A 27869-nucleotide genomic window follows, 5' to 3' on the forward strand; every position below is an offset into this window, starting at 1 on the left:
GGGACATCATGATTTTAGAGAGGCCTAGGTGGGGCATAGCCAAAAAAATGTTGGGAACCACTGGGTTAAATAGTTGCTGTAGCAGAGATAAGCCGATAAATGTATCGCTGTACTGTTAATAAACCACACATACAACGGCACCTCGTCACTTTCCAACAAGAAGCACCAGCACGTGCACCTCTGAATACTTTCCCCGACGACCCTTGAAGCTTTCAGTTCCGTGTGACAGAAATCAGCTGACTCCAACCGAGCGACCGTCCACAGCTGCCTGCCAAAATGGATCGGCGCTTCGAAGGCGGAGGTCTGCTTCTGTCTCCGGTGGAGGAGTCGAGCGCAGAAGTCAGCAGAGACAGCGGTAACGTGTCCCAGAGCGAGAGCAGTGGATCGGTAATCAGCGATGTACTCAGCAGCGGTGACATCTCGCAAAGTCCCAGTTTCAGTATGCCCGGGCCGCCGGAGTCCACGGAGACGGAGAACTTGCTGAAGAACACGGCGCAGAGCTACTCGGCGTACGTGAAAGCTAGCGCGGCGGAAGAGGTAGGATGGTTCGATTAGCTGCTAAAGAGCCTCGTTTATGCTTTTAAGGTCTTTATAATAAGAGACATAATCTGAAATTTGGCCACAGATTTGTGTACCTTGCTTCCGTTTGTGTCATGCGTCTCTTTATTGAAATTGTAGCTTTCAGTTCCCAATTAAGTACTGCCTTGCTGTTTCTAAGTGTTCAAGACCCTCGCTTACTGCTTGCTACTACCAACATCGGTGGGCTGGTATTAAACTGTGGCGATGTACCCGAGGAAGGCACAATGACTGCAGGTTTCCATGACCATTTATACTGGACTTCTGATATATATTTGCCTTCATTTAGTTATAAACTTGTCATTTTAATATACGTTTTCCATATTATTGATTTGTCTGGTTACTCTCCGCGTAAGTCGGTGGTCTCGTAGGAAGCACCCGAGAACACTCGTCACGTAATGAGTTGATAATATGATGACAGATGGCGACGCTAATTGAAGATGGCGTTCGACAAGACGACGTTGGCTCACTCAATATACAGAGTATTACATATAAAAAAGTGATTTATCTTCGTTTTGTTTAAAACGTTTTGATACGCGTCCATACAGTACAGACAACCACGTACCTCGCGTTGGTTTGCTGGACGTTCCCAATGCCCGTGTCCATCTCTGAAGCGGCTTACTTCTTTTCGCGGCTGTTCGTTTACCTGTGATTCTAAACGTCCCCGAATACATAAATCCTTAGTTTAAAAAACTTCGTACTTAAGAAAAGTTGAAGGCAGTGTTGTCCTAACGCATTTGGAGCAAATATTAAACGTGTGTACCGGTAGCTAGAATGCTGTAGGAAGCGGGAAGATTTTTTCATGCTGGTTGGTTATGTGAATAGTAAAGTCATTGGACCAATCAGGTGAGCTTTTACTGGCCGGTCTAAAAGCGCGGTATTGCGCCTGTGGAGAGAGCGGGTGCTCATTTTATGCCGACATTTCAACCGGTTTTGTACGGAAGCGCATCAAGAGTAAAAAATAAAATAAATTGGGGTTACAGTAAAGGGAAAAAAGTTTCATAATGAAGGTCGATAATTCGGCTTTCATTTTAATTAATTTTAGATTTTGATCTCGTAAATTTATTCCATGATTGAAATCAAGATTTCAGCTGTATGTTGAATGCAGAGAAGATGCTGTAACTAGGCTAGGAGTGGGTCTCCGCCCACTGGTTTAATTTAAATAACGTGTATGTGTTGGATGCATGAGCTGACAGTTGGAGACATAGAGTTCAATGCATGGTCTTCATTGTGGGCTCTCGTACTCAGCGTTGTGCATGAACACGCTTATTTTTCTAAGTACAGTGAGCTTAACGTAATGTATTTGCAAGTGAAGAACGTGAACATGAGCTAGTTCAATTTTATGTGACATTCTAGATCTGGTTTAGGTCCAGATTAAACATTTTGCCTTACCCTGTAATGTAAGGGTGGAGCCGAATCCAAATACGGTATTTGGATAACAACAACATTTATTTCTATAGCACATTTTCATACAAATAATGCAGCTCAAAGTGCTTTACATGATGAAGAAAGAGAAAAAAGACAAAATAGATAAAAAATAGAATAAGGGAACACTAATTAACATAGGAAAAAAGTAAGGTCCGATCGCCAGGGAAAACAGAAAAAAAAAAAAAAAATCCAGACAGCTGGAGCACAAATAGTGGATTTTTACGAATATTTTGCATGAATATTTTTCCATTTATTTGTAACGTAAAATCAGGGGTCCTCAATCACGGTCCTGGAGGGCCGCAGTGGCTGCAGGTTTTTGCTCCAACCCATTTGCTTAATAAGAAGCTCTTATTGCTCAAGTAACACTTCTGCTTCACTTTAGTTGTTTCGCTTGTTAAGAGTTTGAACCCTTATTGCTTATTTTAGTCTTAAACAGCTGTATTCTTGGTTTTTAATTACTTCTAATTAGCAATAACATACAAGTGACAAAAGAGACCAGCATTTCTCCATTTAGCTTGTTACCATTTACACCTGTGTGTATTTATCGTATACAAGTTGGTTTAATTAAATACTTGGAAGGAAAGTGAAGAGAAAAAAATGAAGGACTGAGAATTACTCATCCATTTTAGCCTTCAAATCAGTTGGATGATATCCTTAGAAAGGGGCAGAAAATCTAGGATACAAGAATGACCAGATATAGCAGAGCTAAAGCACTAAAAAGCCATGAAATTAAATTATTGGCAAGAATTGCTTTCTAATTAAGCAACTGGGTTAGAACAAAAACCTGCAGCCACTGCGGCCCTCCAGGACTGTGACTGAGGACCCCTGACCTACACCCTGGTTCCACAGTCACCATTTGTGTCACACAGTTGGAAATAGAGCGGTCATTTATATGTATACTTGCATCTATTTAATTTCTTTTTCAACCAGGAGGATATTAGCATATATGAGTTATACCCAGCAACAAACACATATAAACCAAAGTGTATTTAAATAAAAAAAGTCTTCATAATTACTGAATTTTATTCAAGAACACTGTAATAGCCTAATATAAGTCATGCAAAATTGAAGCTGCATACCTCCATTTGAAGGACAATGGACACTCATTTGAGGACATTTAATGTCCAGATATTGGATAGAGACAACAAGTGGTTTGAGAGAGGGGTGAGGGAAGCTTTGCATGTGGAAATCAACAACCCCTCACTCAACAGAGGTGGAGGCCTTAGGCATAACCTGTCTTCAATTTATCACGCTGCCCTGTCATCCATCCTAAAGAAAATCAGGCCCAATTCACACCTCCACCAGGTGGACCACTCCTAACGACCCACTCTATGGAGGTAGGAGGGGCTGTTAAAGGTGTGACGGTTACATCTACCCACACCTCCCCCTTCCTTTGTTTTACTCAACGAGCCTATTCAGGGCAGGTGTGAAGTGAAACGAACCTGGAGGATACATTTGTGGTGTCTAACAACATTCCTCAGACTGAAGAAGCTGCTTGGATGAGCAGTGAAACATAGCTACCTAACATGAAAGAAGTCCAGTTGCCATGACTAAACCACCAAATAATTTCACCTGGATGACTGAGAATCTTCACAGATATAACACTTTAGTAAAAATACATGTGTTTAGGACTTTGTGAGTGTACAACTGGATAAGAGGACATTTGGATTATACAACCATAGTAATGGGAGATTTTTTTTTTCATGGACATTTTCATATTATTTGCTGTCGTGATGCTTTGGTCACCATTGATGCCTGTTATATCAGAAACGTTTCTACCACCAATATGCATGAAAACTTAAATTTTTTTTTCTTGACTATCACTACAAATTGCAAGGAGTATGCAAAATTAAAAAAGAAAAACACTATAATGTTTGGGTGGAGTGTTCGTTATAAGAAAACATATTAAATTTGGAGAAGTTAATACTTAGTTCCTGCTTCTTAGAAGTAGAGCATCACTGAAAATCAGCCTGGCCTTAGGCAACACCACTGCTATGCAACTCCTATTGAAGATGGTGGTGTTGCATTTGCCTACAGGCTTCCATTTTATGATGGGATTTCTTTACTGTCTCCACAGATTCAAAATCTAGAGATGAGCTTGGAAGAAATGTTGGTGAGAGTGGACGAGTTCGTGGGAATGCTGGACATGGTATGTGATATAGTTTTTAAATTCTTAAGAAAGCAAACCTCAGTTAACGTCTTGCTGTGGCAAGGTTTCATGTTCACTTGTCCATGTGGAAAATAAATAGGAATTTTTAAATTTATTTTCTAAAAATAACTTTACAAGCAAAAAGAAAACAACAACCATACATCAGTGTTCACACGTTAAGTAGCCCTGGAAATCTGATGGAATTGTCAGTTTGAGTTTGCCACGATATGTGACTCCAGGTTTTTTTTTTTTCCCCCAACATATGCACTCTACTTGACAATTTACATTTATGAATTGGACAGATAGCACTTTATTTGTCCCAAGGAATACATTCAGCTTTTTATGAAGTTAATATTATAATGTACTTTGAGAATTATTGTGAATGTGTGGGTCTGCCCACAGATCACAGAGAGCATCCAGCAGACGGGAAAGCTGTGTCAGTGTGTACCATGCAATCCCATTATGTTTGGCGTTAAACCTTTACTGACACTTTTAGCACGCTTCAGGAAGGCCGTGTCAATGAAAGCGTTTTCACAGTCACATAAGTCTGTGCGGCAGAACTGCTTGCTACTTTATATTGTTTATGTGATCCGCTGGCGGGCAGCGACTGTGTGCATCTAAGTAATGTTTTATTTGTGAACTATGCACTTAAGTGCCAACTGGAAAATAAATCTTGGCATGTCTGCTCTCCCATAGCTATTTCTGTTCTGAAAGTTGTCATCTTTGCTGAGTAGTAGGCAATTGGTTTGTTTCTGACTGTATGTGATATAGAGTGCCCTTCATAATGCTTGGGACAAAGACCCAATTTTCCTTTGATTTACCCCCCTCTGCTCCACAGTTCAAAATTGCAAATCAGACAAGTCAGACATTGTGATGAAAGTGCACATCGCAGACTATCATTTAAGGGGCTTTGCATACATTTCGGTCACACAACACTTTTCACTTTAGGGCACCATAATGTTTGTGACAGTTGGTGTCAGAGGTGTTTGTGGTTCCTCAGGTGGGTTTCATGGCTTCATAAGATACCTTGGCCTGCTTCTACCCTTTGGAGTCTGTAGTTGCCATTGTGGACTATAGCTGTGCCAATGAAAGTGAAAGAAGCCATTAGGAGGCTGAAAAACAAAAATAAAACCAATTACAGACATCAGTAAAACCTTAGGATGACCTAAATCAACTGTCTGGAACATCATGAAGAAGGAAGAAAACATCAAGGGACTAGTGAGGCAAAAAAAAAAAGCTCTCCATTACTGATGACAGAAGAATCCTCACTATGGGAAAGAAAAAGCCCCAAATGCCTGTTCGACAGATCAGAAACAGTCTTCAGGAGGTCGATTTGGACGTGTCAGAGACAACTATCCACACTCCTTCATGAACAGAAATATATAGAGGCCACACTGCAAGATGTTAGCCATAAAAACAGGACAGCCAGATGACAGTTTGTGAAAAAAGGACTTAAAGAGCCTGCAGGATTCTGGGAAAAAGGGGTTGTGGAGAGACGAGAGAAAGATGAACTGCTTCAGAGTGATGGAAAGAGCAAAGTGTGGAGACAAAAAAGGAACTGCCTGAAATCCACAGTAGACCACCTCATCTGTTAAACATGGCGGTGCTGGGGTTGTCATAGCTCGAGCATGTATGGCTGCCACAGGTCCTGGCACACTTCTCCTTATTGATGATGGAACTGCTGACTGCACAATGAATTCTGAGGTGTACAGACACATCTGATCTGCTAGAGTTCCAGTAAATGTCTCCAAACTCAGTGGACAGCGCTTCATCCTGCATCAAGGTAAGGAGCCAAAACATACTGCTGACGCCGCACAGGAGTTGTACAAAGCTCAAAAATGGAGCATTCTGGAAGGACCAAGCCAGTCACTCGATTTCAATCTAATTGAGCAGGCCTTCCATAGGCTGAAGAGAAAACTTAAGGGAAGAAGCCCCCCAAATAAGTAGGAGCTGAAAATGGTCGCATCAGAGGCTTGGCAGAACATCACCAGAGAAAACCCTCAGCGGCTGGTGATGTCTGTGAATCGCAGACTTCAAGCAGTCATTGCATGCCAGGGATATGCGACAAAGTCCTAAATATGATGGCTTTAATAGACCTGCCATTACAGTTTCCAAACATTATGCTTGTTGTTAAACAGAAACCTGAAAAAGAAAAATTTAATTTAAGCAGCAATGTCATAAACGACCAGAACTGTACAGTGAGACCAGAAATCAGTTCAGTGTGCCTGGAACTATGAAGCAGCTCCCTAAACAACTGTGCCCCTGTGGGGTATAAATGACATAGCACACACAACAATGCAAATGCTTCCCATCAATTGTCTTTGATATTAGTTATGGTATAATGGAGGGTTACAGAAGAACATGTCAGAGGTCTGGATAAGGAAATTGACATGCAGGAGTCCCTGCTTTGTGCAGTTTTGGCTACCAATAGCCATGTGGTTGCTAGTTGGTTAGCAAAAGGTCCCAAACAAAATGACGTCAAGGGTCATATGGTATAAAGTTTGTTTCTTGGGGTCACTTAATTGTCCAAGTTTGTGAATATCTCACAAAGAAATAACAAGCTATGTTCATTTGTGTCTTTCTGATTCTGTCGTCTCCCAGTTCGGAATTTTTGACTGTGAGTTAGGATTATGTTTTTGTTCTCTTGCTGTTCGGTTACAACTTTCACTTTGTGATCTCCTCATTCATTCTCTTGCTCTCACAGCTTAACACGTAAACAAAGAAAAAATGAAGGAATAAATAAACTGTATTTGTTCCAAGGTGGAAATTTAAGCTTTTTATTGAAGTTCATGTATTATCATAATAAACAACAATAACAACAGCACACAAAGAATTACAGAAAGAAAGCAAACTTCTGACTTGGCTAATGATAAGAGAGCAGTCACAGTGAGGCATTATAAAGGCATATTGCTGCAGGTATGAAGGAGCCCCCGTAATTCTGTGAAATAATTTGTTGGCTGAAAGCCCTCGGTGCTCATTTGTCACAGAGAGGATGTGCAGCATTGTTCATAACCGCACTCTGTTTTATCTTCATTTATTTTTTCCACTACTACCTCCATTGGGTCCAGTGGGCCTTCCCTGACTGAGGTGGCCTCCTTATTCAGCTTCTTGATTCTGCGGGTCTCTCTTAAAATGTTGTTACCCGCCAAGCACGCAGCAGTGTTAAAAATCGCACCAGCTGTCATATGAGAATGTATATTTCTGTAGTCAACAGGATTTTAAATGCATATACAGTAATCCCTCCTCCATCGCGGGGGTTGCGTTCCAGAGCCACCCGCGAAATAAGAAAATCCACGAAGTAGAAACCATATGTTTATATGGTTATTTTTATATTGTCATGCTTGGGTCACAGATTTGCGCAGAAACACAGGAGGTTGTAGAGAGACAGGAACGTTATTCAAACACTGCAAACAAACATTTGTCTCTTTTTCAAAAGTTTAAACTGTGCTCCATAACAAGACAGAGATGACAGTTCCGTCTCACAATTAAAAGAATGCAAACATATCTTCCTCTTCAAAGGAGTGCTCGTCAGGAGCAGTGACTGTCACAGAGATAGAGAGAAAAGCAAACAAATCAATAGGGCTGTTTTTCTTTTAAGTATGTGAAGCACCGCGGCACAAAGCTGTTGAAGGTGGCAGCTCACACCCCCTCCGTCAGGAGCAGACAAAGTGAGCCAGAGTTTGTTTTTCAATCAAAAATCAATACGTGCCCTTCGAGCTTTTAAGTATGCGAAGCTCCGTGCAGCATGTCGTTTCAAGATCACAACGTGAAGATAATCTTTCAGCATTTTTAGACGAGCGTCCGTATCGTCTAGGTGTGCGAACAGCCCCCCTGCTCAATCCCCCTACGTCAGGATCAGAGAAAGTCAGCGCAAGAGAAAAGTAAGTTGGGTAGCTTCTCAGCCATCTGCCAATAGCGTCCCTTGTATGAAATCAACTGGGCAAACCAACTGAGGAAGTATGTACCAGAAATTAAAAGACCCATTGTCCGCAGAAACCCACGAAGCAGCGAAAAATCCGCGATATATATTTAAATATGCTTACATATAAAATCCGCGATGGAGTGAAGCCGTGAAAGGCGAAGCGCGATATAGCGAGGGATTACTGTATGCAAACAATACATGTTAAATATAAAACATGTTAAAAACTTCAGGCTTACTACAAACTTAAGGGCTTATCTCACAAGGCTTACCCAGATCTAAGATTAGCCGACAACTAATGTGTTTATTAAGTACTGTGAAAGAACCCCTAAACACGATCACACCAATAATGGAAGGTTTTATTATACAATTCCTCCACAACGTTGCACAAGCACAACTACACATTTTCTCTCCAATATACCTCTCCTTTTACCACTGCATTGCCCTCCTCCAGTTGAGTGTTGCCCCACGTCCTCCCAGCTCCGACTCGTCTGGGTAAGGGAGTGCATCCCCTTTTATTAAAGACCCAGGAGTACTTCAAGTGCCAGGCCCACTGCCCGGGTTATGTGAAAGTCCATTATAGCAGGGAGCTTGTCTTCCTACAGCGCCCTCTTGCGGCACCCAGTGACCCCAGCAGGGCTGCTCTTGTTGGACTATATCTCCCAGCATGTCCTGCTGGCTTCTTACTGAGCATTGATATCTGGGGCTGCTGCCATCTAGCGTGCTGGGTGAATAAAAAGCCCCCAGTGACATCTTCTATTTTCAGTTGGTTGTCCATCCAACCCTTCTGGTCTTTCTTTCTGGGTCTGATCCCCTTCTCCTCCCCAGTCGGGATGCCTAGCTGCCTGTTAGGAGCCTCCCGTCCGGATAAGGAACTATCCCCTCTTCTGGCTGGGATGCCATGTGGCATCTACAGTACCCAGTAGTCAATTTTCCCAGTCTGACTGTGTGGACTGCTGAACTGCTTGAAATGCATTTCCCCAAGTTAAACAAAAGAGAAGAAAATTTGGGATGAATAAAACAAACAAGGTCATGTTTCGTGAATAAAGTGTAATAAATTGACATGATTTCAACTTTAACTTAAGTCAAATGAACAAGGGAAAATGAAGTACAGTATATTGCCGAACTGAACTGCAATGTCTAATATATCGTAAAGCATTCTTTAAACATGGTAGTTTTATTGTATCGTTCCAAGTATTGTAATTAACTTGCATTGTGTTGTCACCAACAGTTGGCATAAACACCAAACGAGTTAAGTCTGTATAAAATTTTGATATCCATCGTAAGAAAGAATGTTTCACTTTTTAAAGCATCTTTGGATGCCATTTATTTTGGGTTTGTCCTGCTAAGCCTGTGAACCTCATTTTAACTTTTATGGTTTTTTTTTTTCTTTTTTAAGATCAGAAATGATACGTCTCAGGTTGTAAATGATAATCTACCTCAGATTTACAGAAAAGCCGAAGAGATGAGAGCGGTCTACCAGAAGATTGATAACCTGGATGTAAGCTTGTTATCTGTCATCTCACCCTCGTGTTTATTTCTTAGTTAATGTGACACTGTATAAATAATCCAATTAGTACAAATTTCAGTTACTGTCGAGTGTTTAATTGCAAGTATGAACGGTGTGTTTAGATTGATGTTCCATATTGTTGATATTAACTACTTAATACAGTGGGTATGAATGTGAATTTCCCCTTGGGATTAATAAAGTATCAATCTATCTGTATGTATGAATATCTGGTGACTCTTCCTATGAAGTCAGTAGACGGATTGGGAGACCATGAGGTCGCTGCAGAGGGGTGTGTGGTGCTCCCGATATCTATGCAAAAGGACGAAGGTCCAAGTCTTTAGAGTCCTGGTGCTTCCTGTGTTGCTATAAGGTTGCGAGACATGGACGCTATCCAGTGACCTGAGACGAAGACTGGACTCCTTTGGTACTGTGTCTCTCCAGAAAATCCATGGGTACTGTAGGTTTGACTTTGTGTTGCTCATGGAGTCCCGAACAAGGCACATGACCTGCATTGTGAGACAGCGTCGGTTACGGCACTGTGGCCATGAGGCGTGTTTCCCCCGAGGGTGATCCAGCTCGTAAGATCCTCATTGTTGGGGACCCGAGTGGCTGGGCCAGGCCAAGGGGTCACCCACGTAACACCTGGCTGCGGCAGATAGAAGGTCATTTCTGGAGGGTGGGATTGGACCACGTGTCTGCCGAGTTGTTTCGTTGTGTAGTGGGTGCGGCAACGCAATGGACCAGTGCATGCTCCCCAACTTGACTTGGCTTGACAGTGGGTATAGAAAAGAATCCCTCCCCCCCCCCCCTTCAAATATTCTACACTTTTTTGCTTTACAGCCTTACATGAAAACACACACAAAAAATATTTCTTCCCAGCTTTACTTACTCAATGCCACCTCCAACATCCAAGTGAAAGATATCATCGCTACAGTTCAGAAAAATTATAAAAAATCAAAAACAAGACCTACTGAGATTAATAAAGAATCACCCCCCCCCCCCATGTCATTTTGTTGACCCCCCTTTTGCTTTAATGGCAGCCTTGAGTCTTTTGGGATTCTTCTCCATCAGCTTTGCACATCTAGATTGAGTAATATTTGACCCCCACTCTTCTTTACAGTTTAACTGTTCAAGTTCAGTCAAATTGGATGGTGAGCGTTGGTGGGCTGCTATCTTCACATCTTTCCACAGATTTTCACTGTGATTTGGGTCTGGGCTCTGACTGGCCACACCAGGACATTCATTTTTTTCTCCTTCAGCTATTGTGTGGTCAATTTTGCTGAGTGCTTCAGGGTGTTGTTGTGTTGAAAGGTGAACATTCTTCAACTTTCTGGCAGAGGGTAGCAGGTTTTCCTCAAGAGTTTGGGGGTATTTTGCCCCCTCCATTTTTCCTTCTACCCTAACGAGCATCCCAGGCCCCCCACAACAGGATGCTGCCACCTCCATGCTTTACTGTAGGTATGGTGTGTTGTGGATGGTGAGCTGCATTGGTGTAACGTTTGGTATCGAAGCCAAATAGTTTGATTTTGGTCTCATCTGACCAGATGACATTTTTCCACTTGGCATTAGAATCTTCAAGGTGCATTCTGGCAAAACTAACACAAGCCTTAATGTGGCCTTTCTTGAGAAGTTGCTTTGTCCTTGTGACCCTCCCGAACAAGCCACAATTGTGGAGTTCTTGTGACATTGTTGTCACATACACACAATGACCACTCTTTGCCAAAAAATCCTGTAACTCCTTCAAAGTGGCCATTGGCCTCTTGGTAGCCTCTTTTACCAGTTTCCTCCTTGCTCTTCCATCCAGTTTGGAGGGACGTACTGGATCCAGGGAGGGTCCTAGTCATACCAAACACTTGCCACTTCTTTTATGGACTTTACTGGGCTCCTTGGGATTGATAAAGCCTTTGAGATTTTTTTGTCTCCATCTCCTGCCTTATCTCTGTCCACAACTCTATCCCTGAGATCTTCTGAAAGTGGCTTGTCACCCTTAGTCAGTGGTTTGCTGTCAGTTGCACTACCAAGCAAGGGAATGAATACTCCAGGAACAGCTTCACTAATCGCACTGATTACAGTTGATCACAGGTGGAAGGAAGCCAGTAACCACAATGGAAATGGTGGGCACTTACACCTGATGGAGTTTAGGAGGGGGGGTGATTCTTTATTCATCTCAGGATTTCTTGTTTATTTTTTTAAATTCTTCTGAACTGTAGCTGTGATATCTTTCACTTGGATGTTATAGATTGCATTGAGTAACTAAAGCTGGAAAGAAATATTGGTTTGTGTGTTTTCAGTTAAGGCTGTAAACCGAAAACAATGGGAGTATTTCAAAGGGGGGGATTCTTTTCTATACCCACTGTATATGGATTGCTTGTATAATTCCTGTTGTTGGCTATTATTTGTTTTAATAAAGCATTAGGTATCCATTGCTTATAAATCTGTCACCTGTTTCTTTATACCTTTACAGTAATCCCTCCTCCATCGCGGGGGTTGCGTTCCAGGGCCACCCGCGAAATAAGAAAATCCACGAAGTAGAAACCATATGTTTATATGGTTATTTTTATATATTTTAAGCCCTTATAAACTCTCCCACACTATTATAAACATTTCCCGCACAATTATACAGCATAAACCCTTTGTATTCTCTTAGATATTAGGTAAGATTCGTTGAAATTACATACAGTAAAACCTAAATATTATTTTAAAGATATTGAGCATCTCCGATATCACATATGTTACAGCCATTACGACAGACAGGCCACCAGCAATAAATACGTACAATGCAAGAAAAATTGTATACAGTAAAATGTGTGTACAGTGACACTAAACTATGTACATGTAATAAGTACTGTACGTAAATAATTAATTATGGTTACTCACCAACAACGACACGACGACTTGTCCGATAACGATGAGTTTAATTTTACTGCACAACAAAGGATAGCGTTACAGCTCTTCTAAAGGAGCCTCTTCAGGCGACTGTGTTGCACCACCGTTGTACTTCTTCCATCACTCTTCAATCCAAATCCCTAAAGCAGATTCCATCCAGACTACTGCCTTATCACGTCCACTTGCAACTCGTTTTGCGCCCTGGTTAAAGGACACTGCGGCCGTAGATCTTATATGCTTTTCCTCCTTTTTAAATAAAAAGAATCGTGGACTCATTGATGCTGTAATGGTGTCCTGCAGCGGTGTAGCTGTTCCCTTCCTTCAACATATCCAAAACTTTTACCTTTTCTGCAATCATTTGCATCTTCTGTTGGCGCTTGGACACGGCCCCTGAAGCAGTAGCATGTTAATGCTGAATGAGTGAGATTAGACTTCCTGGTTAATGCAGCACTCCGTCGCTGAGCCAATCAGCAGCACACAGGAACTTAACCGCGTGCTCTGATTGGGTAGTTTCTCAGCCATCCGCCAATAGCGTCCCTTGTTTGAATTCAAATGGGCAAATCAACTGAGGAAGCACACATACTGTAGACCGCAGACATCCGCGAAGCAGTGAAAAATCCACGATATATATTCACATATGCTTACATTTAAAATCTGCGATGGAGTGAAGCCGCGAAAGACAAAGCACGATATAGCGAGGGATCACTGTATATGTTAATTTCTGTCATGTCCCAGCTTTACCCTTTTTGCGTGAATTTCTTTTAACGTTCTGCTCATTTTCAGCTCTAGCAATCTTATATATAAACGTCTACACATGGAAGTGTGTGTGTCTGTCTGTTGTGATAAGAACGACACAGATACATCAAAAAGGTTTGGGGCAGCCACCCATATATTATGCCCTGGCTGCAAAAGTTTGATTTTTAGTTCAGTTGTGTTCAGGTTGAAGTCCAAAACAGAACTGATTTCAGTTTGACAAGATGGCGGATTTAAAGGCCATGGCAGGAAGTGAATGTCATTGAGGCCGGGACCGGAAGTGGTGTCCTCAAAAGCGCCGGCACCTGGTGGGATTTCCCAAAGAGAGTCTGCAGAGGATGGAGAGAGAGAGTTAGTGTAGCTCACCACCCCCTGGTCTGGCGTGGCATTACTATTATTTAAGCCCTCTAGCTGCTTCCCATACGCACGTGTCTGACACTGTCCAGCCTGGAAGTGAGAGATGGAGTCGGGGTAAGGGCTCCACCTCCGAGGAAACAGAAACTTGCTTAGCCAGTAACACACATCGGCAAAACGAAACCTCAGAAGAAAGACAAAGTCGATTAGCCGGTAATTCACAAGTGCTGAAAGCATATCGGCAAAACAAAACCTCCTAGGAGAGAGACGCCCAGAGGAGTTCCTTTCAATTACCTGACATCTCTACATTTCAATAGTTTCTAGGACCCCGGGCTTTTTATAGCATGGGTTTACACAGCTAATGTCTACTGTAAATAATAAGCCTCACTTGACAAGTAAAGATGACTACATGGATTTACAGACACTATACAGTAACAGTAAAATACAAAACATGTACAATGGCAGGAGAACAAGAAGAGAAAGAGATTGGAGGAGGATTAGTAACAGCCAGTCACAATGATTGCCTAATTATACCCTGTGGAAAAACTGAAGAGTAACGTACAGTATGAAGACCGTTGAATGCAGTTCTGAACTAACAGGTCTTCACTGTTGATTGGAATCGTGAAAACCAGTGAGACATACAGTGGAACCTCGGTTCACGAACGTCTCGGTACACGTACAAATCGGTTTAAGACCAAAAAGTTCGCCAAACTTTTGCCTCGGTTCACGACCACAAACTCGGTATACGAACAAGCCAGGTTCCCTTTCGGTTTGTACATGTTCAGTCTCTCCCTGTGCAGCGAGCAACAGAGAGCGAGAGCGCGCGAGACACACACACACACACACACACACACACACACACAGGCACAGGCAGCGCGTGAGAGAGAGAGCCGCGCACACACACACAGGCAGAGAGAGAGAGAGACAGACGCACACACAGGAGCGTGAGAGGCGCGCGCACACACACAGGAGCACGCTAGAGAGACACACACACAGGCGCTCCAGGCTCGAGAGCGAGTGAGAGAGGGAGGGAGGGACGCATAAGGTAGAGAAGGCTTGTTTTTGTTTTCAGTTCTGTTTACAGCGATCGGTTCGTAGCCTGCATTGTTGCAATGTTACTTTTCTTGGTGGTTTATTAAATTACGGATTTTTCAGATGTTCATTTTTTCCCCTGTGCTTAAAACTCATTAAAAAAAAAAAAAGTGTTTTTAGCTAGCGGTTCCTAGCACTATAGCGTGAACTATTGCAGTGTTAGTTTTCTCTGTTGTTCAAGGTTTTCTCAGTGTTATTCAATGTTTTTACATTTAGTTTACTATTACGCTGTGCATTCTATGGTTTAACTAACTTTATTTGTGCTTAAAAATTAAAAAAAAATATTTACATAGGCTACAGTTCGTACGGTCTGGAACGGATTAATTGTATTTACATACAATCCTATGGGGGAAGTTGCTTTGGTTCACGACCAAATCGGTTTACGACCAGAGTTTTGGAACAAATTATAGTTGTGAACCGAGGTTCCACTGTACCTTGTACTGGCAGGGTAATAAGTTTTGTATTTTTAACACTACTAATTACAATTTTGTTCCTTATTTTAAGGAAAGTGAGCTATCATTCTTAGACCAATAGTGAAAAATATCCGTCTCTGTATTTGTTAAACCTGCTCATTCCAATTCAGAGTTCCAGAGAGCCAGGGCCTATACCAGCTAAACAATAAGCAAATCTCAACAAGCAAGTGCTGGATTGGTACTAAAATTTGGACTTCGATATCGATACCAGCTTTCAGACCATAGTGTCAGTAACTAAACGGTTCTGAAACAAAGAACAGATCACTCTAAAACCCTCCATCTTACTACACCCTCCCTGATGCGCTGCACCATTTCCCCTTTTCCCCAGATAGCGCTGAAATAATAATTCTCTAGGAAAGTCTCAGTCGCGCTAAAACAATAAAGGGGTTGGTGTTTCTCAGTGAAGTTCAGATCGCACTGTAGTTTTGCTTTGTGAAGTGTACGAAATGGATGTTTTTCCACAACTGCAATAACGAGTGTGAAGGAAAGGAGTTGCCTTAAAACCAATACTAAAAATAAAAATTCCAACTCTGTCTATTAGAACATGTCGGCAGTCCTGGGATGTCGTCTAGGCTGTGTCAGTGTTTATTCTCTCACGCGCGGACAACTTTAGGCTTCTTACAGCAATAGAATTCTAATGCTGTGATGTATAAATGTAGATAACAATCCATTTATCTGCTCAAATTGCTTCTCTATGTTTTCTGTCTTTTGTTAAAAGCTATTGTTGAGTTTTGCTGAGAAGTACAGTAAGGGTCCTGTCCACATTACTAAGTTTTCGTTTACTTTTTTGTGTTTCGCCCACACTACCCTACCGTTTTCGGTCTACGAAAATGGATACTTTTAAAAAAAACACCGCCATACCTGAAGATTTCTGAAAATGTAGCCTCCGCTTTATGGTGTGGATTTGGTGAAAATGCAGCTTTTTTTCCTCACTCCGATTTGTTTCTGCTTATTTAATAGCCTTTCCCTGATTGGATTCTGCTGACAACATCTCATTCCCTGATTGGACACCATTTACGGAAGAAAAACATTCCAACATTGCACAAATGGAGGAATTGCTTTGCTTGGTGCTTGTTGTGTTACAGTAACAACATTTATTTCTAGAGCACGTTTTTATACAAATGCTGTAGCTCAAACTGCTTTACAAGATGAAGAAAAAAAAGAAAAATATAAAAATAAAATTGGGCAATACTAAGTAACAAAGAATAATGTAAGATCCGATGGCCAGGAGGACAGAAAAAACAAAAAACAAAATCTGCAGGGGTTTCTGAGGTCATGAGACTACCCAGCCCCCCCTAACATCAATGATCTCAATCAGTTCTCATGGTATTCAGGCTTCACGTGGAAGAATTAGACGATGATGATGGTCATGTGGACCTCTGGCCGTCAATCCATCAATGTAGGGACTGCATGGTGCCCTGATCAGGTGGTGGTGGCGCAGATGGGCACCACAGAAAACCAGAAAGAGAACAGCAGAGAGAGTAGGGGTTAGTACAGATTTTGGAGCCATGAAGAAAGCGATAATAATATACAGAATATCAGGGTTACACTAAAATGAAGCTATGAGAAAGCCATGTGACAATAATGAGTTTTTAGCAGTTTCTTAAAGCACTCCACCGTATTAGCCTGGCGAATTTCTATCGATAAGCGATTCCAGATTTTAGGTGCGTAACAGCAGCAGGCTGCCTCACCACTTCTTTTAAGTTTAGCTCTTGGAATTCTAAGCAGACCCTCACTTGAAGATCCAAGATTACGATTTGCAGTGTATATAAATTGTGTTTTGTACACTTTGAGTACTGCAAACGTGTGCAAAGGGCAAATAATTTACCAGTTGCTACAGTTTTACAATAAATCCCTTGCACCGTTACAGATAGATAGATAGATAGATACTTTATTAATCCCAAGGGGAAATTCACACACTCCAGCAGCACCTTACTGATACAAAAACAATATTAAATTAAAGATTGATAATAATGCATATAAAAACAGACAATAACTTTATATAATGTTAACGTTTACCCCCCCCGGGTGGAACTGAAGAGTCGCATAGTGTGAGGGCAGCACGATCTCCTCAGTCTATCAGTTGAGCAGGACGGTGACAGCAGTCTGTCGCTGAAGCTGCTCCTCTGTCTGGAGATGATCCTGTTCAGTGAATGCAGTGGATTCTCCATGATTGACAGGAGTCTGCTCAGCGCCCGTCACTCTGCCACAGATGTCAGTCTGTCCAGCTCCATGCCTACAATAGAGCCTGCCTTCCTCACCAGTTTGTCCAGGCGTGAGGCGTCTTTCTTCTTAATGCTGCCTCCCCAGCACACCACCACGTAGAAGAACGCACTCGCCACAACCGTCTGATAGAACATCTGCAGCATCTTATTACAGATGTTGAAAGACGCCAGCCTCCTAAGGAAGTATAGTCGGCTCTGTCCTTTCTTACACAGAGCATCAGTATTGGCCGTCCAGTCCAGTTTATCATCCAGCTGCAGTCCCAGGTATTTATAGGTCTGCACCCTCTGCACACAGTCACCTCTGATGATCACGGGGTCCATGAGGGGTCTGGGCCTCCTAAAATCCACCACCAGCTCCTTGGTTTTGCTGGTGTTCAGTTGTAGGTGGTTTGAGTCGCACCATTTAACAAAGTCATTGATTAAATTCCTATACTCCTCCTCCTGCCCATTCCTGATGCAGCCCACGATAGCAGTGTCATCAGCGAACTTTTGCATGTGGCAGGACTCCGAGTTGTATTGGAAGTCTGATGTATATAGGCTGAACAGGACCGGAGAAAGTACAGTGCCCTGTGGCGCTCCTGTGTTGCTGAACACAATGTCAGACCTGCAGTTCCCAAGACGCACATACTGAGGTCTGTCTGTAAGATAGTCCATGATCCATGCCACCAGGTATGAATCTACTACCATCTCTGTCAGCTTGTCCCTAAGGAGCAGAGGTTGGATGGTGTTGAAGGCACTAGAGAAGTCCAGAAACATAATTCTTACAGCACCACTGCCTCTGTCCAAGTGGGAGAGGGATTGGTGTAACATATAGATGCTCCGCTCCCACCTTTACACCTGTTACAGTCCCTTTAAGGATTTGTTTTATTAATCGCCAATGCCCACATCCCCAGTGTAGGCAAATATCTGTTGTGTGTGTCTTTGGTTGTTTTGTGTAACAGAGACACTTTTTAAAACCATTTCAAAATGCTAGTGTAGATGGAGATAGCTTTCATTTTAAAAATGTATTGGTGTGGACCCAGTGTAGCCCAATGCCCTGTGCTGCTGGCTCCCATAGTGCTTTGTAAATAAATCTTTAAGAGGATGTCCTTAATCTCTGAAAAATCCTTAATTTACTGGAATTGTACAGCCAGCACCACTTGGTTCTAAGTTGTCCAAGATAGTGGATAAAAATCTTTTTGGTATGTGCTTTGCTTATTTAATTTAAATAACTGAGCTTTGGTTTTCCTACCTCGATTTGGCAGTTGGTGACAAATAGGTCTGATTTTAGCTTGGCATAACAACTTTGTCCTTTTATGAAATTTCACATGCCTTTTATACCATCGGGCATAACACTTAAAACAAAATGTATCAATTAACCGAGTATTGTTTCATCTTTTGGACAGGCATTCGTTAAAATGGTTGGCCGTAACGTAGCTGTAATGGAAGAGGAAGTGACGCAGGCAGAAGCTAATCTTGGAACACTTCCGGGCACTTTTAAAAAGTTCCTCCGTGCCATCAGTGCACCAACATTTCTGAATGTAAGTGGCTTGTGTTTTCATTAAAAAAAAATAAAAATGTGAAGATGGTGGCCCCGGGTTCAAATGAAACGGCCATGACTTGCATCTTGTTCTATAAATACTCACACAAAGGAAAATAGACCAGTAAAGGAGTAAATCCCAACACAATAAAGGCAAAAATGAATTAAACAGTACAACTTTGCTGGGTCTTTACGAGATAGTTAACAATGTGCAGTGGCGCTTTCTTCTTAAGACAAGGTGACTTTAACGTTGGGAAGTATTTCAAGTGTTTAAATAAATAAATCACAGAGAACAAAATTTGAGTATAGAGAATTGGCCACAGGTCCAGTGACACCCACATAACACTGATGAGCCAAAACATTATGACCACCGGCCTAATATGCTGTTGTTCCTCTGTGTGCCACCAAAACAGCTCTGTACAAGATCTCTGACGGTGTCCTGTGTGTGTATGTGAGCAGCAGATCCTCTTAACTAATTTCAATTATGAGGTGGAGCCATCATGAATCAGACTTGTGGTTCCAACACAGATGCTTGATTGAATTGAGATCTGGGGAATCTGGAGACCAGGCTAAGCCCTTGAATGCTTCATCATATTCCTCAAGCCAAACGTGTGCATTGTCAGTCGGTCAGTCATTTTCCAACCTGCTATATCCTAACACAGGGTCACGGGGGTCTGCTGGAGCCAATCCCAGCCAGCACAGGGCGCAAGGCAGGGACAAACACTGGGCAGGGTGCCAGCCCAACGCAGGGCGCACACACACACACACTAGGGACAATTTAGGGTCGCCAATGCACCTAACCTACATGTCTTTGGACTGTGGGAGGAAACCCATGCAGATACGGGGAGAACATGCAAACTCAACGCAAACCCAGGACTCCTTACTGTGAGGCAGCAGCACTACCACTGTGCCGCCACGTGTGCATTGTGGCCAGGGCATATTATCTTTCAGAAAGATCCTACCTCCATTGGGAGATACTGTTGACATGAAGGGGTATACCTGGTCCACAATGATGTTTAGGTAGGGGGTACTTGTCGAATTAACATCTACATGAATTCCCAGACCAAGGGTTGCCCAAATCACTTTCACACTAACTCCACCAAGCTCTATTCTTCTTACACTGCATGCTGCTGCCATCTCTTCCCCAGGTAATCAATACACAGTGGAGATTCCAGCCCGGATCACAGACAGACGCAGGACACCCAGAAGTCCAAAAGCACACACGTTAATTTTTCCAGTGCCTTAGCATAACACACAATGCCCAAATCCCAACAATGCTCACAGTTCTTTCTTTCTTTCTTTCTTTTGCCGCCTCCACTCCTTTCCCGCAAGCTCTGTCCTCTGCCTCCTGACTCCAGTTCTCCTTTTATGTTGCACCCAGATGTGCCCCTGGTTCGCCCTGATGAACTTCCTGCAGCATTTCCTGCTAATATCCTCCACAACACATATCCAAGGCTTTCATATGTTGCAACAGAAGATGGGATTCACTAGACCAGATGACCTTCTTCCAATGATCCAAGGTCTATTTCCAACACTCATTTGCCCACTGTAGGCATTTTTGGCTCTGGACAGGAGCTAGCTTGGGCACTCGGACCATCCTGTGGCAACACAGTTTCATACACAGCAGGGTACAGTGCACTCACTTTGTGTCATGTGTTGAAGAAATAAATTGTAAATATATTAAAGAAAGACATTTTGTCCTCCACTAGAACCTCTTCATCCATATTAATAATAAGAATTCACCCAAAGAACCGGGCAGGAGGAAGCTTGTTCATGCGTCTTAAATTTCTCTTCATGAAGAGAGAGCACCCCGTCACATTTGTCTGCCAAGGGATGGTTCCCAGAGCAAAGATGCCACAGAATGGTCACAGAACAAAGCCATAGTCACATTTTTTTTATTTCTTTTTTTTATAGTACTAAGGTGTTGTACCGTGACAGCTACGAGGGTTGTCTGGGTTCCGCGCGGAATTTTATCGTTTGTCGAGTGTCAGCCTGTCGAAACCTGTTCTGCTGTGTAGAGGGATTATTCAAGTGGTTGCATGTTTTTGTTCAGATGTTTTTGCTCCCTCTCTTCCTTCATAATGAACACGAGAAGCAAACGAACTGAGAGTGCACAGCTGGTGCTAGCGGCGAAGCTCCCGACTCCGTGCGTGCGTGACTTTCGAGTGATGATTTTTTTACGACTTTTCTGATGGTTTAATCTGCTCGGTGGAACGCACCATGTTTGCCATCTTTTTTCAACATTGATGGCATTGTCGCGTCAATTCCGCTGATGGAGGGGACAACTGTGACCTCTGAGTGGTACACCACTCAGTGCCTGCCTGACGTTTTTTCTGCGATGGCTAGAGGCCGGTCCAAGAACTTGCGAAGGCACTTTTTGCATCATGACAATGCGCCAGCCCACACGGCTAATGTGACGAACCATTTCATTGAAGACAATGGTGTGAATGTTTTGAACCCGCCACCCTACTCGCCTGATCTTGCACCATGTGACTTTGGCTCTTCCCGAAGGTGACAGAACCCCTGCGAGGCCACAACTTCAAAACTCAAGAGGAACTGATTGCAGCTGTCAAAGAACAGCTGGACAACCTCCCAAAGACAGCCTTCGCGAGTGTTTTGCGGCGTGGGTCAGAAGAGCCCAAAAGTGCATTGATGTTGGCAGTGAATACTTGGGAAAAGTTTAAAAAGGATCGAAGTACATGAGAAAAAATAGAAAAAAAAAAAAAATCCTTGGCTACTTATTTCGAGTGATTCCGCGCGGAACCCAGACAACCCTCGTATATGCAGACACACAGACCCTAACCACAACAATGGCCCATGAATGACACACACAGGCTGATTTACCTTTAGCACTTTAAACCACACACGTGCTTTAGGAATAACACAGCCTGTCACTCGGCACTTCAAGAGACTTCCTTCTTATCGGCACGAACAACATACGATGTTTTAATGATATCTCAGACCTAAATATTACTTTTGGTCTACAAGAATGCATTTAAACATCCAAAGACTCCACACTCTTAACTATAGGCCATTTATCAGCCAAGAATACCTTCTTTACGTACTGTTCCCTACTATTGAGTGGAGGTCCCACTCGCAGCACAGAGGTAATGACAAATCTCTGGCCGCACCAGGTCCTCAAAGAAATGTAACTTATTATTTCAATCACTCTGTAGACATTAAGACAAAGCATAGAAAGTTAAAAGCTGCATAATAGTATTTATCCATCCATCCATTATCTACCGCTTATCCGAGGTTGGGTCGCGGGGGCAGCAGCCTAAGCAGGGAAGCCCAGACCTTCCTCTCCCCGGCCACCTCCTCCAGCTCCTCTGGGAGGACCCCAAGGCATTCCAAGGCCAGCCTGGAGATATAATCCCTCCAGCGTGTCCTGGGTCTTCCCAGTGGGGCATGCCCGGAACACCCCCCCCCAGGGAGGCGTCCAGGGGCATCCTAACCAGATGCCCGAACCACCTCAACTGACTCCTCTCGATGCGGAGAAGCAGCGACTCTACTCCGAGTCTCTCCCGGATAACTGAACTCCTCACCCTATCTCTAAAGGGAAAGTCCAGCCACCCTGCGGAGAAACCTCATTTCGGCCGCTTGTATCCGCGATCTTGCTGTTTTGGTCACTACCCAAAGTTCATGGCCATAGGTGAGGGTAGGAACATAGATCGACTGGTAAATCAACAGCCTCGCCTTTTGGCTCAGCTCTCTCTTCACCACGACGGACCATTGCAAAGCCCGCATTACTGCGGATGCCGCACCGATCCATCTGTCAACCTCCCGCTCCATTCTTCCCTCACTTGTGAACAAGATCCTGAGATACTTGAACTCCTCCACTTGAGGCAGTACTGTGCTCCCAACCTGGAGAGAGCATTCCACCCTTTTCCGGCTGAGAACCATGGCCTCGGATTTAGAGGTGCTGACTCTCATCCCCGCTGCTTCGCACTCAGCTGCGAACTGCTCCAGTGAGAGCTGGAGGTCACTGTCCGATGAAGCCAACAGAACCACGTCATCCACAAATAACAGAGACGAGATTCTGAGGTCACCGAACAAGACCCCCTAGGCTCCTTGGCTGCACCTAGAAATTCTGTCCATATAACTTAAGAACAGAATCGGTGACAAAGGGCAGCCCTGGCGGAGTCCAACCTCAACAGGAAACGAGTCCGACTTATTACCGGCAATGCAGACTAAGCTCCTGCTCCTCCTGTACAGGGACTGGATGGCTAGTAACAACGAGCCTTGTACCCCATACTCTTGGAGCACACCCCACAGGATGCTTCGAGGGACACGGTCGAATGCCTTCTCCAAATCCACAAAACACATGTGGACTGGTTGGGCAAACTCCCATGCCCCCTCCAGGATCCTGGCCAGGGTGTACAGCTGGTCCAGTGTTTCATGGCCGGGACAGAATCCGCATTGTTCCTCTTGAATCTGAGATTCGACCATCGACCAAACTCTCTTCTCCAGCACCCCTGAATAGACCTTACTGGGGAGGCTGAGGAGTGTGATGCCCCTATAGTTGGAGCACATCCTCCGGTCACCCTTCTTAAAAAGGGGAACGACCACCCCAGTTTGCCAATCCAGAGACACTGCCCCCGATGTCCATGCGATGTTGCAGAGACGTGTCAATCAGGACAGCCCCACAACATCCAGAGCCTTGAGGAACCCAGGGTGAACCTCGTCCACTCCAGGGTCCCTGCCACCTCGGAGCTTTTTAACTACCTGGACGACCTCAGCTCCTGTTATGGACAATCCCCAGAGTCCTCCAGCTCTGCTTCCTCTAAGGGAGATTTGCTGGTGGGATTGAGAAGATCCTCGAAGTATTCCTTCCATCGGTCAATAACGTCTACAGTTGAAGTCAGCAGGGCCCCATCTCCACTGTACACAGTGTTGGTGGAGCACCGCTTTCCCCTCCTGAGGCGCCTGACGGTTTGCCAGAACCTTCTCAGTACTGACTGAAAGTCGTTTTCCATGGTTTCCCCAAACTCCTCCCATGCCCGAGTTTTTGCCTCTGCAACAGTCGATGCCGCCACACGCTTGGCCAGCCGGTACCCATCAGCTGCCTCTGGAGTTCCACTGGTCAACCAGACCCGATAAGACTCTTTCTTCAGCTTGATGACCTCTTGAACCTTAGGTGTCCACCACCGGGTTTGTGGATTGCCGCCACGAGAGGCACCGACAACCTTGCGGCCACAACTCTGTTCTGCTGCTTCGACAATGGAGGCTCGGAACATGGCCCATTCAGACTCAATGTCCTTCGCCTCCCTCGGAATGAGGTTGAAGTTCTGCCGGAGGTGGCAGTTAAAGATCTTTCTGACCGGTTCCTCCGCCAGACGTTCCCAGCAGACCCTCATTATTCGTTTGGGTCTGCCTGGTCTGTCCAGCAGCCTCTCCCGCCATCTGATCCAACTTACCACCAGGTGGTGATCAGTTGACAGCTCAGCCCCTCTCTTCACCCGAGTGTCCATAAGGTCGCAGATCTGATGTCACAATTACAAAGTCGATGATCGAGCTGCGACCTTGGGCATCCTGGCGCCAAGTGCACTTATGGACACCCTTATGCTCGAACATGGTGTTCGTTATGGACAATTCATGACCAGCACAGAAGTCCAACAACTGAACACCACTCGAGTTTAGACCCAATCCCAATCGCACCTCTCCAGGTTTCACTGTTGTTGCCGACGTGAGCGTTTAAGTCTCCCAGCAGGACAATAGAGTCCCCAGGAGCTGTATCTCGCAGCGTCTCTTCCAGGGACTCCAAGAAGGCTGGGTACTCTGAACTGCTGTTCGGTGCATAAGCGCAAACAGTCGGAGTCCTTCCCCCAACTCAAAGGCATTGGGAAACAACCCTCTCGTCCAATGGGGAGAATCCCAATGTACAGGCCTCGAGCCAGGGGGCCTAAGCAAGCCCACCCCTGCCCAACGCATCTCACCCACAGCAACTCCAGAGTGGAACAAAGTCCAGCCTCTCTCAAGAGGAATGGTTCTGGATCCCAGACCATGCGTAGAGGTGAGCCCGACTATATCTAGCCGGTACCTCTCAACCTCTCGCACCAGTTCAGGCTCCTTCCCCGCCAGAGAGGTAACATTCCATGTCCCAAAAGCCAGTTTCGGCAACCGAGAGTCGGAACGCCAGAGTTCCCGCCTTCGGCTACCACCCATATCACATTGCACCCGACCCCTATGGCCTCTCTTGCAGGTGGTGGGCCCACAAGAGAGTGGAATCACGTTGCTCCTTCGGGCTGAGCCCAGCTGGGCCCCGTGGTCGAAGGTCCAGCCACCAGGCGCTCGCCAGCGAGCCTGGCTCCAGGATGGGGCCCCGGGTACCCTTTCCCGGGCAAGGGAAATGCCGATCCTTGTTTTAAGTCCATATGGAGTCTCAGGGTCGAGTTAGTCTGAATCTTCACCTCAGACCTGTTTGCCTTGGGAAGCCCTACCAGGAGCATGTAGCTCCCGCCAACATAGCTCCGAGGATCACTAGACCACGCAAGCCCTTCTGCCACGACAAGGCCTCGATCCAAGAAGTGATAGTATTTATTACAATAATAATACCACTGGAACAAAGAATAATAGAAAAGAGGTACTTATAGGTAAGTCTGGATATCTAGTCTTTAGAAAAAGTTTATGAAAAAGTTACAGATGACAAGGATGAATGTCCCAGGGTGGCATTTGATTTAGCAATCCATGTTCATGATGCTTTTGTGACGACCAGTGACGTCTTCATCCATTCTTCTTCCTCCCTTACGTCCTTACTTCCCTACTCACTCCTCAGATGAGCCAAATTTATTCTAAAATTGTACCAGGGGGTTTTGCAAGATGTGACTGTTAGATATTCTGATTGGCTGGCTGTCAATATGAAGAATTAATTCACCGTCCGTTTTCCCAAACAATAAAACCTTTTATGTTCTCTGAGGTGTCGGCAGATCTTCCTCTCCCAGGCTGTAAAATAATTAGATGTCCATCCTTTCTCAGGTTATAAAGTAATTGAGCCACCAGCATGTCTTCCTTTCTTTGTTGGAGCAGCTATTTTAAAAGTGAGGTATAACTGAGAAAAAAGACAGGCTTTGATTTGTCCTGAATGTAGTTCATCTGTTGTCTTGAACAAAATATAATGGAATTATAAACCAAAATGTACAGATTTTGTACCCGACACCAGTGTGTCAGAGGCCAGAGGAAGGCATCAGCTTAATTCTTCTGCACGCTTATTCCCTTACACTTAGCAGTAATTTTTTAATTTCATAACTGAACAAACTTTTTTCTTGATACAAAGCACCAGCCATCATGTACTTAACCCTCTTTTCTTTTTTTTGTCCCCCCCCCCCCTGTAGAAAACCGCCTCTCCAAGGAGACAGCAGTCACAACACAGCACAATGCGAGTCTTCAGTACCGATGATTACTTCTGTCCCGAGTCAGCAGAAAAATGAGAATTGGCCAAACAGCACAAGAGCATTTAATTCCTCAGGCGTCAAGTGCTGGGACACGCATTTACTGAAGATACAGGTTGAGACAGTTAAGATGACACAAATAAAACATTGCGTACTGTTTGCAATATAGTGGATCTAATGATATGTTACAATATCTAGGGTTCTACTCCTACTGTTCAGTTTCATTAGAGCTGCTGTCGGGGGACAAAGAAGCATTTTGTATGTTAAAGGAAAGTTGATGCACGGTTAACAGATTTCTTATTTCTTTATGAAACGTCTTCCTGTTAAAAGTATTTAAGCCAAGCAAAAAGAACTACAAAAGCCTTACGTAACAATAACGCCAACCTGACTAGTTATTGTAGAACCAGTGCCTTGAACCGTTTGTAGGACCACTTTGTAAATGATTTCTCTGTATATTAAGGTGCATGACATTAGCGTTTTTGTTTGTTTTTTAATTTTATTCTGTTCCAGTCAAGTTTCTATTTAAAATGAACTGTCAAAACTAATTTGAATGTTTATCGCTTACAGTAGCCTAACTGTTTAACAGTTGGAGTTCCCCTTTCTTTACAAATCAAATGCGATCGGATTTCAGTTTCTCTTTCCTGTGTGAGGCTCCGCTTTTGTCGCACTGCTTGTTTCAGGGCTGCAGGATGAAAGGATCTGATTTTCTTTTTATTTAACTCTTGTAATTGTGTTGCTAATTTGAAGAGCTGTGGAACAACCAGCAGAATCAACCCGTCCTTCAGTGTGTAACATGACATGCACTTTACACTCGTCGTTTTCTAATGGGTAATAAAATATCTGCGTATTACAAAGAGAGCTGGACCTTTGTGTGCTTTATTAACTATGGAGAAACATGAACCAAAACACGGCTTTCGCGGTCTGTGTAGTACAACTGGAGCGATCTGTGAATATTTGCAGCTTACCGTGTTATTTTGTAGGACTCTTAACGCATACGCTTACCAGCCACTTTATTAGGTACACCTCGCTAGTACCTGGTTGGACCCCCTTTGACCTTCAGAACTCTCACAATTCTTTGTGGCTGGAGCCATTCCTCAGGTCCACATTGACGTAATAGCATCACATAATTGCTGCAGGTTTGTCGGCTGCACATCCATGAAGCCAGTGTCCCATTCCAGCACATCCCAAAGGTGCTCGACTGGATTGAGATATCATGACTGTGGAGGCCATTTTGAGCCCAGTGAACTCATCATCATGTTCAAGAAACCAACTTGAGTTGATCTGAGCTTTGTGACTTGGCGCGTTATCCTGCCGGAAATCCCCTTCAGAAGATGAGAGTACTGCAGTCATCAAGGGATGCATGTGGTCAGCAACAATCCTCAGGTAGGCTGTGGCATTTAAACGATTCTCAGTTGGCACCAAGGGGCCCAAAGTTTTGCCAAGAAAATATCCCCCACACCATCACACAATGACCACCAGTCTCAACCATTGAAATAGGCAGGATGGATCCCTGCCTTCAAGTTGTTAATACCAAATTCTGACCCTACCATCTGAAGGATGCAGAAGAAATCGAGACTCATCAGACCGGGCAATGTGT

The 27869-nt window shown here is 43.9% G+C and overlaps 1 protein-coding gene across 1 annotated transcript; it reads left to right on the plus strand.

Annotated features, from left to right (window-relative positions):
* Nucleotides 1-192: 192 nt before the first annotated feature.
* On the plus strand, nucleotides 193-27130 carry bloc1s4 (biogenesis of lysosomal organelles complex-1, subunit 4, cappuccino). The gene is made up of 5 exons (XM_028817179.2): nucleotides 193-537; nucleotides 4082-4153; nucleotides 9472-9573; nucleotides 18751-18885; nucleotides 26216-27130. Exons 1-5 carry the CDS (start codon nucleotides 277-279, stop codon nucleotides 26309-26311), a joined length of 666 nt encoding a protein of 221 aa, XP_028673012.1. The 5' UTR covers nucleotides 193-276; the 3' UTR covers nucleotides 26312-27130.
* Nucleotides 27131-27869: the final 739 nt, after the last annotated feature.

Source organism: Erpetoichthys calabaricus, chromosome 13 (genome assembly GCF_900747795.2).
Source record: "Erpetoichthys calabaricus chromosome 13, fErpCal1.3, whole genome shotgun sequence".
NCBI lineage: Eukaryota > Metazoa > Chordata > Cladistia > Polypteriformes > Polypteridae > Erpetoichthys > Erpetoichthys calabaricus.

Coding starts and splice junctions, on each gene's coding strand:
- bloc1s4 (XM_028817179.2), top strand. CDS start 277: ATGGATCGGCGCTTCGAAGGCGGAGGTCTGCTTCTGTCTCCGGTGGAG. Junction 9,574..18,750: donor AGAAGATTGATAACCTGGAT/GTAAGCTTGTTA, acceptor TCTTTTGGACAG/GCATTCGTTAAAATGGTTGG. Junction 18,886..26,215: donor GTGCACCAACATTTCTGAAT/GTAAGTGGCTTG, acceptor CCCCCCCTGTAG/AAAACCGCCTCTCCAAGGAG.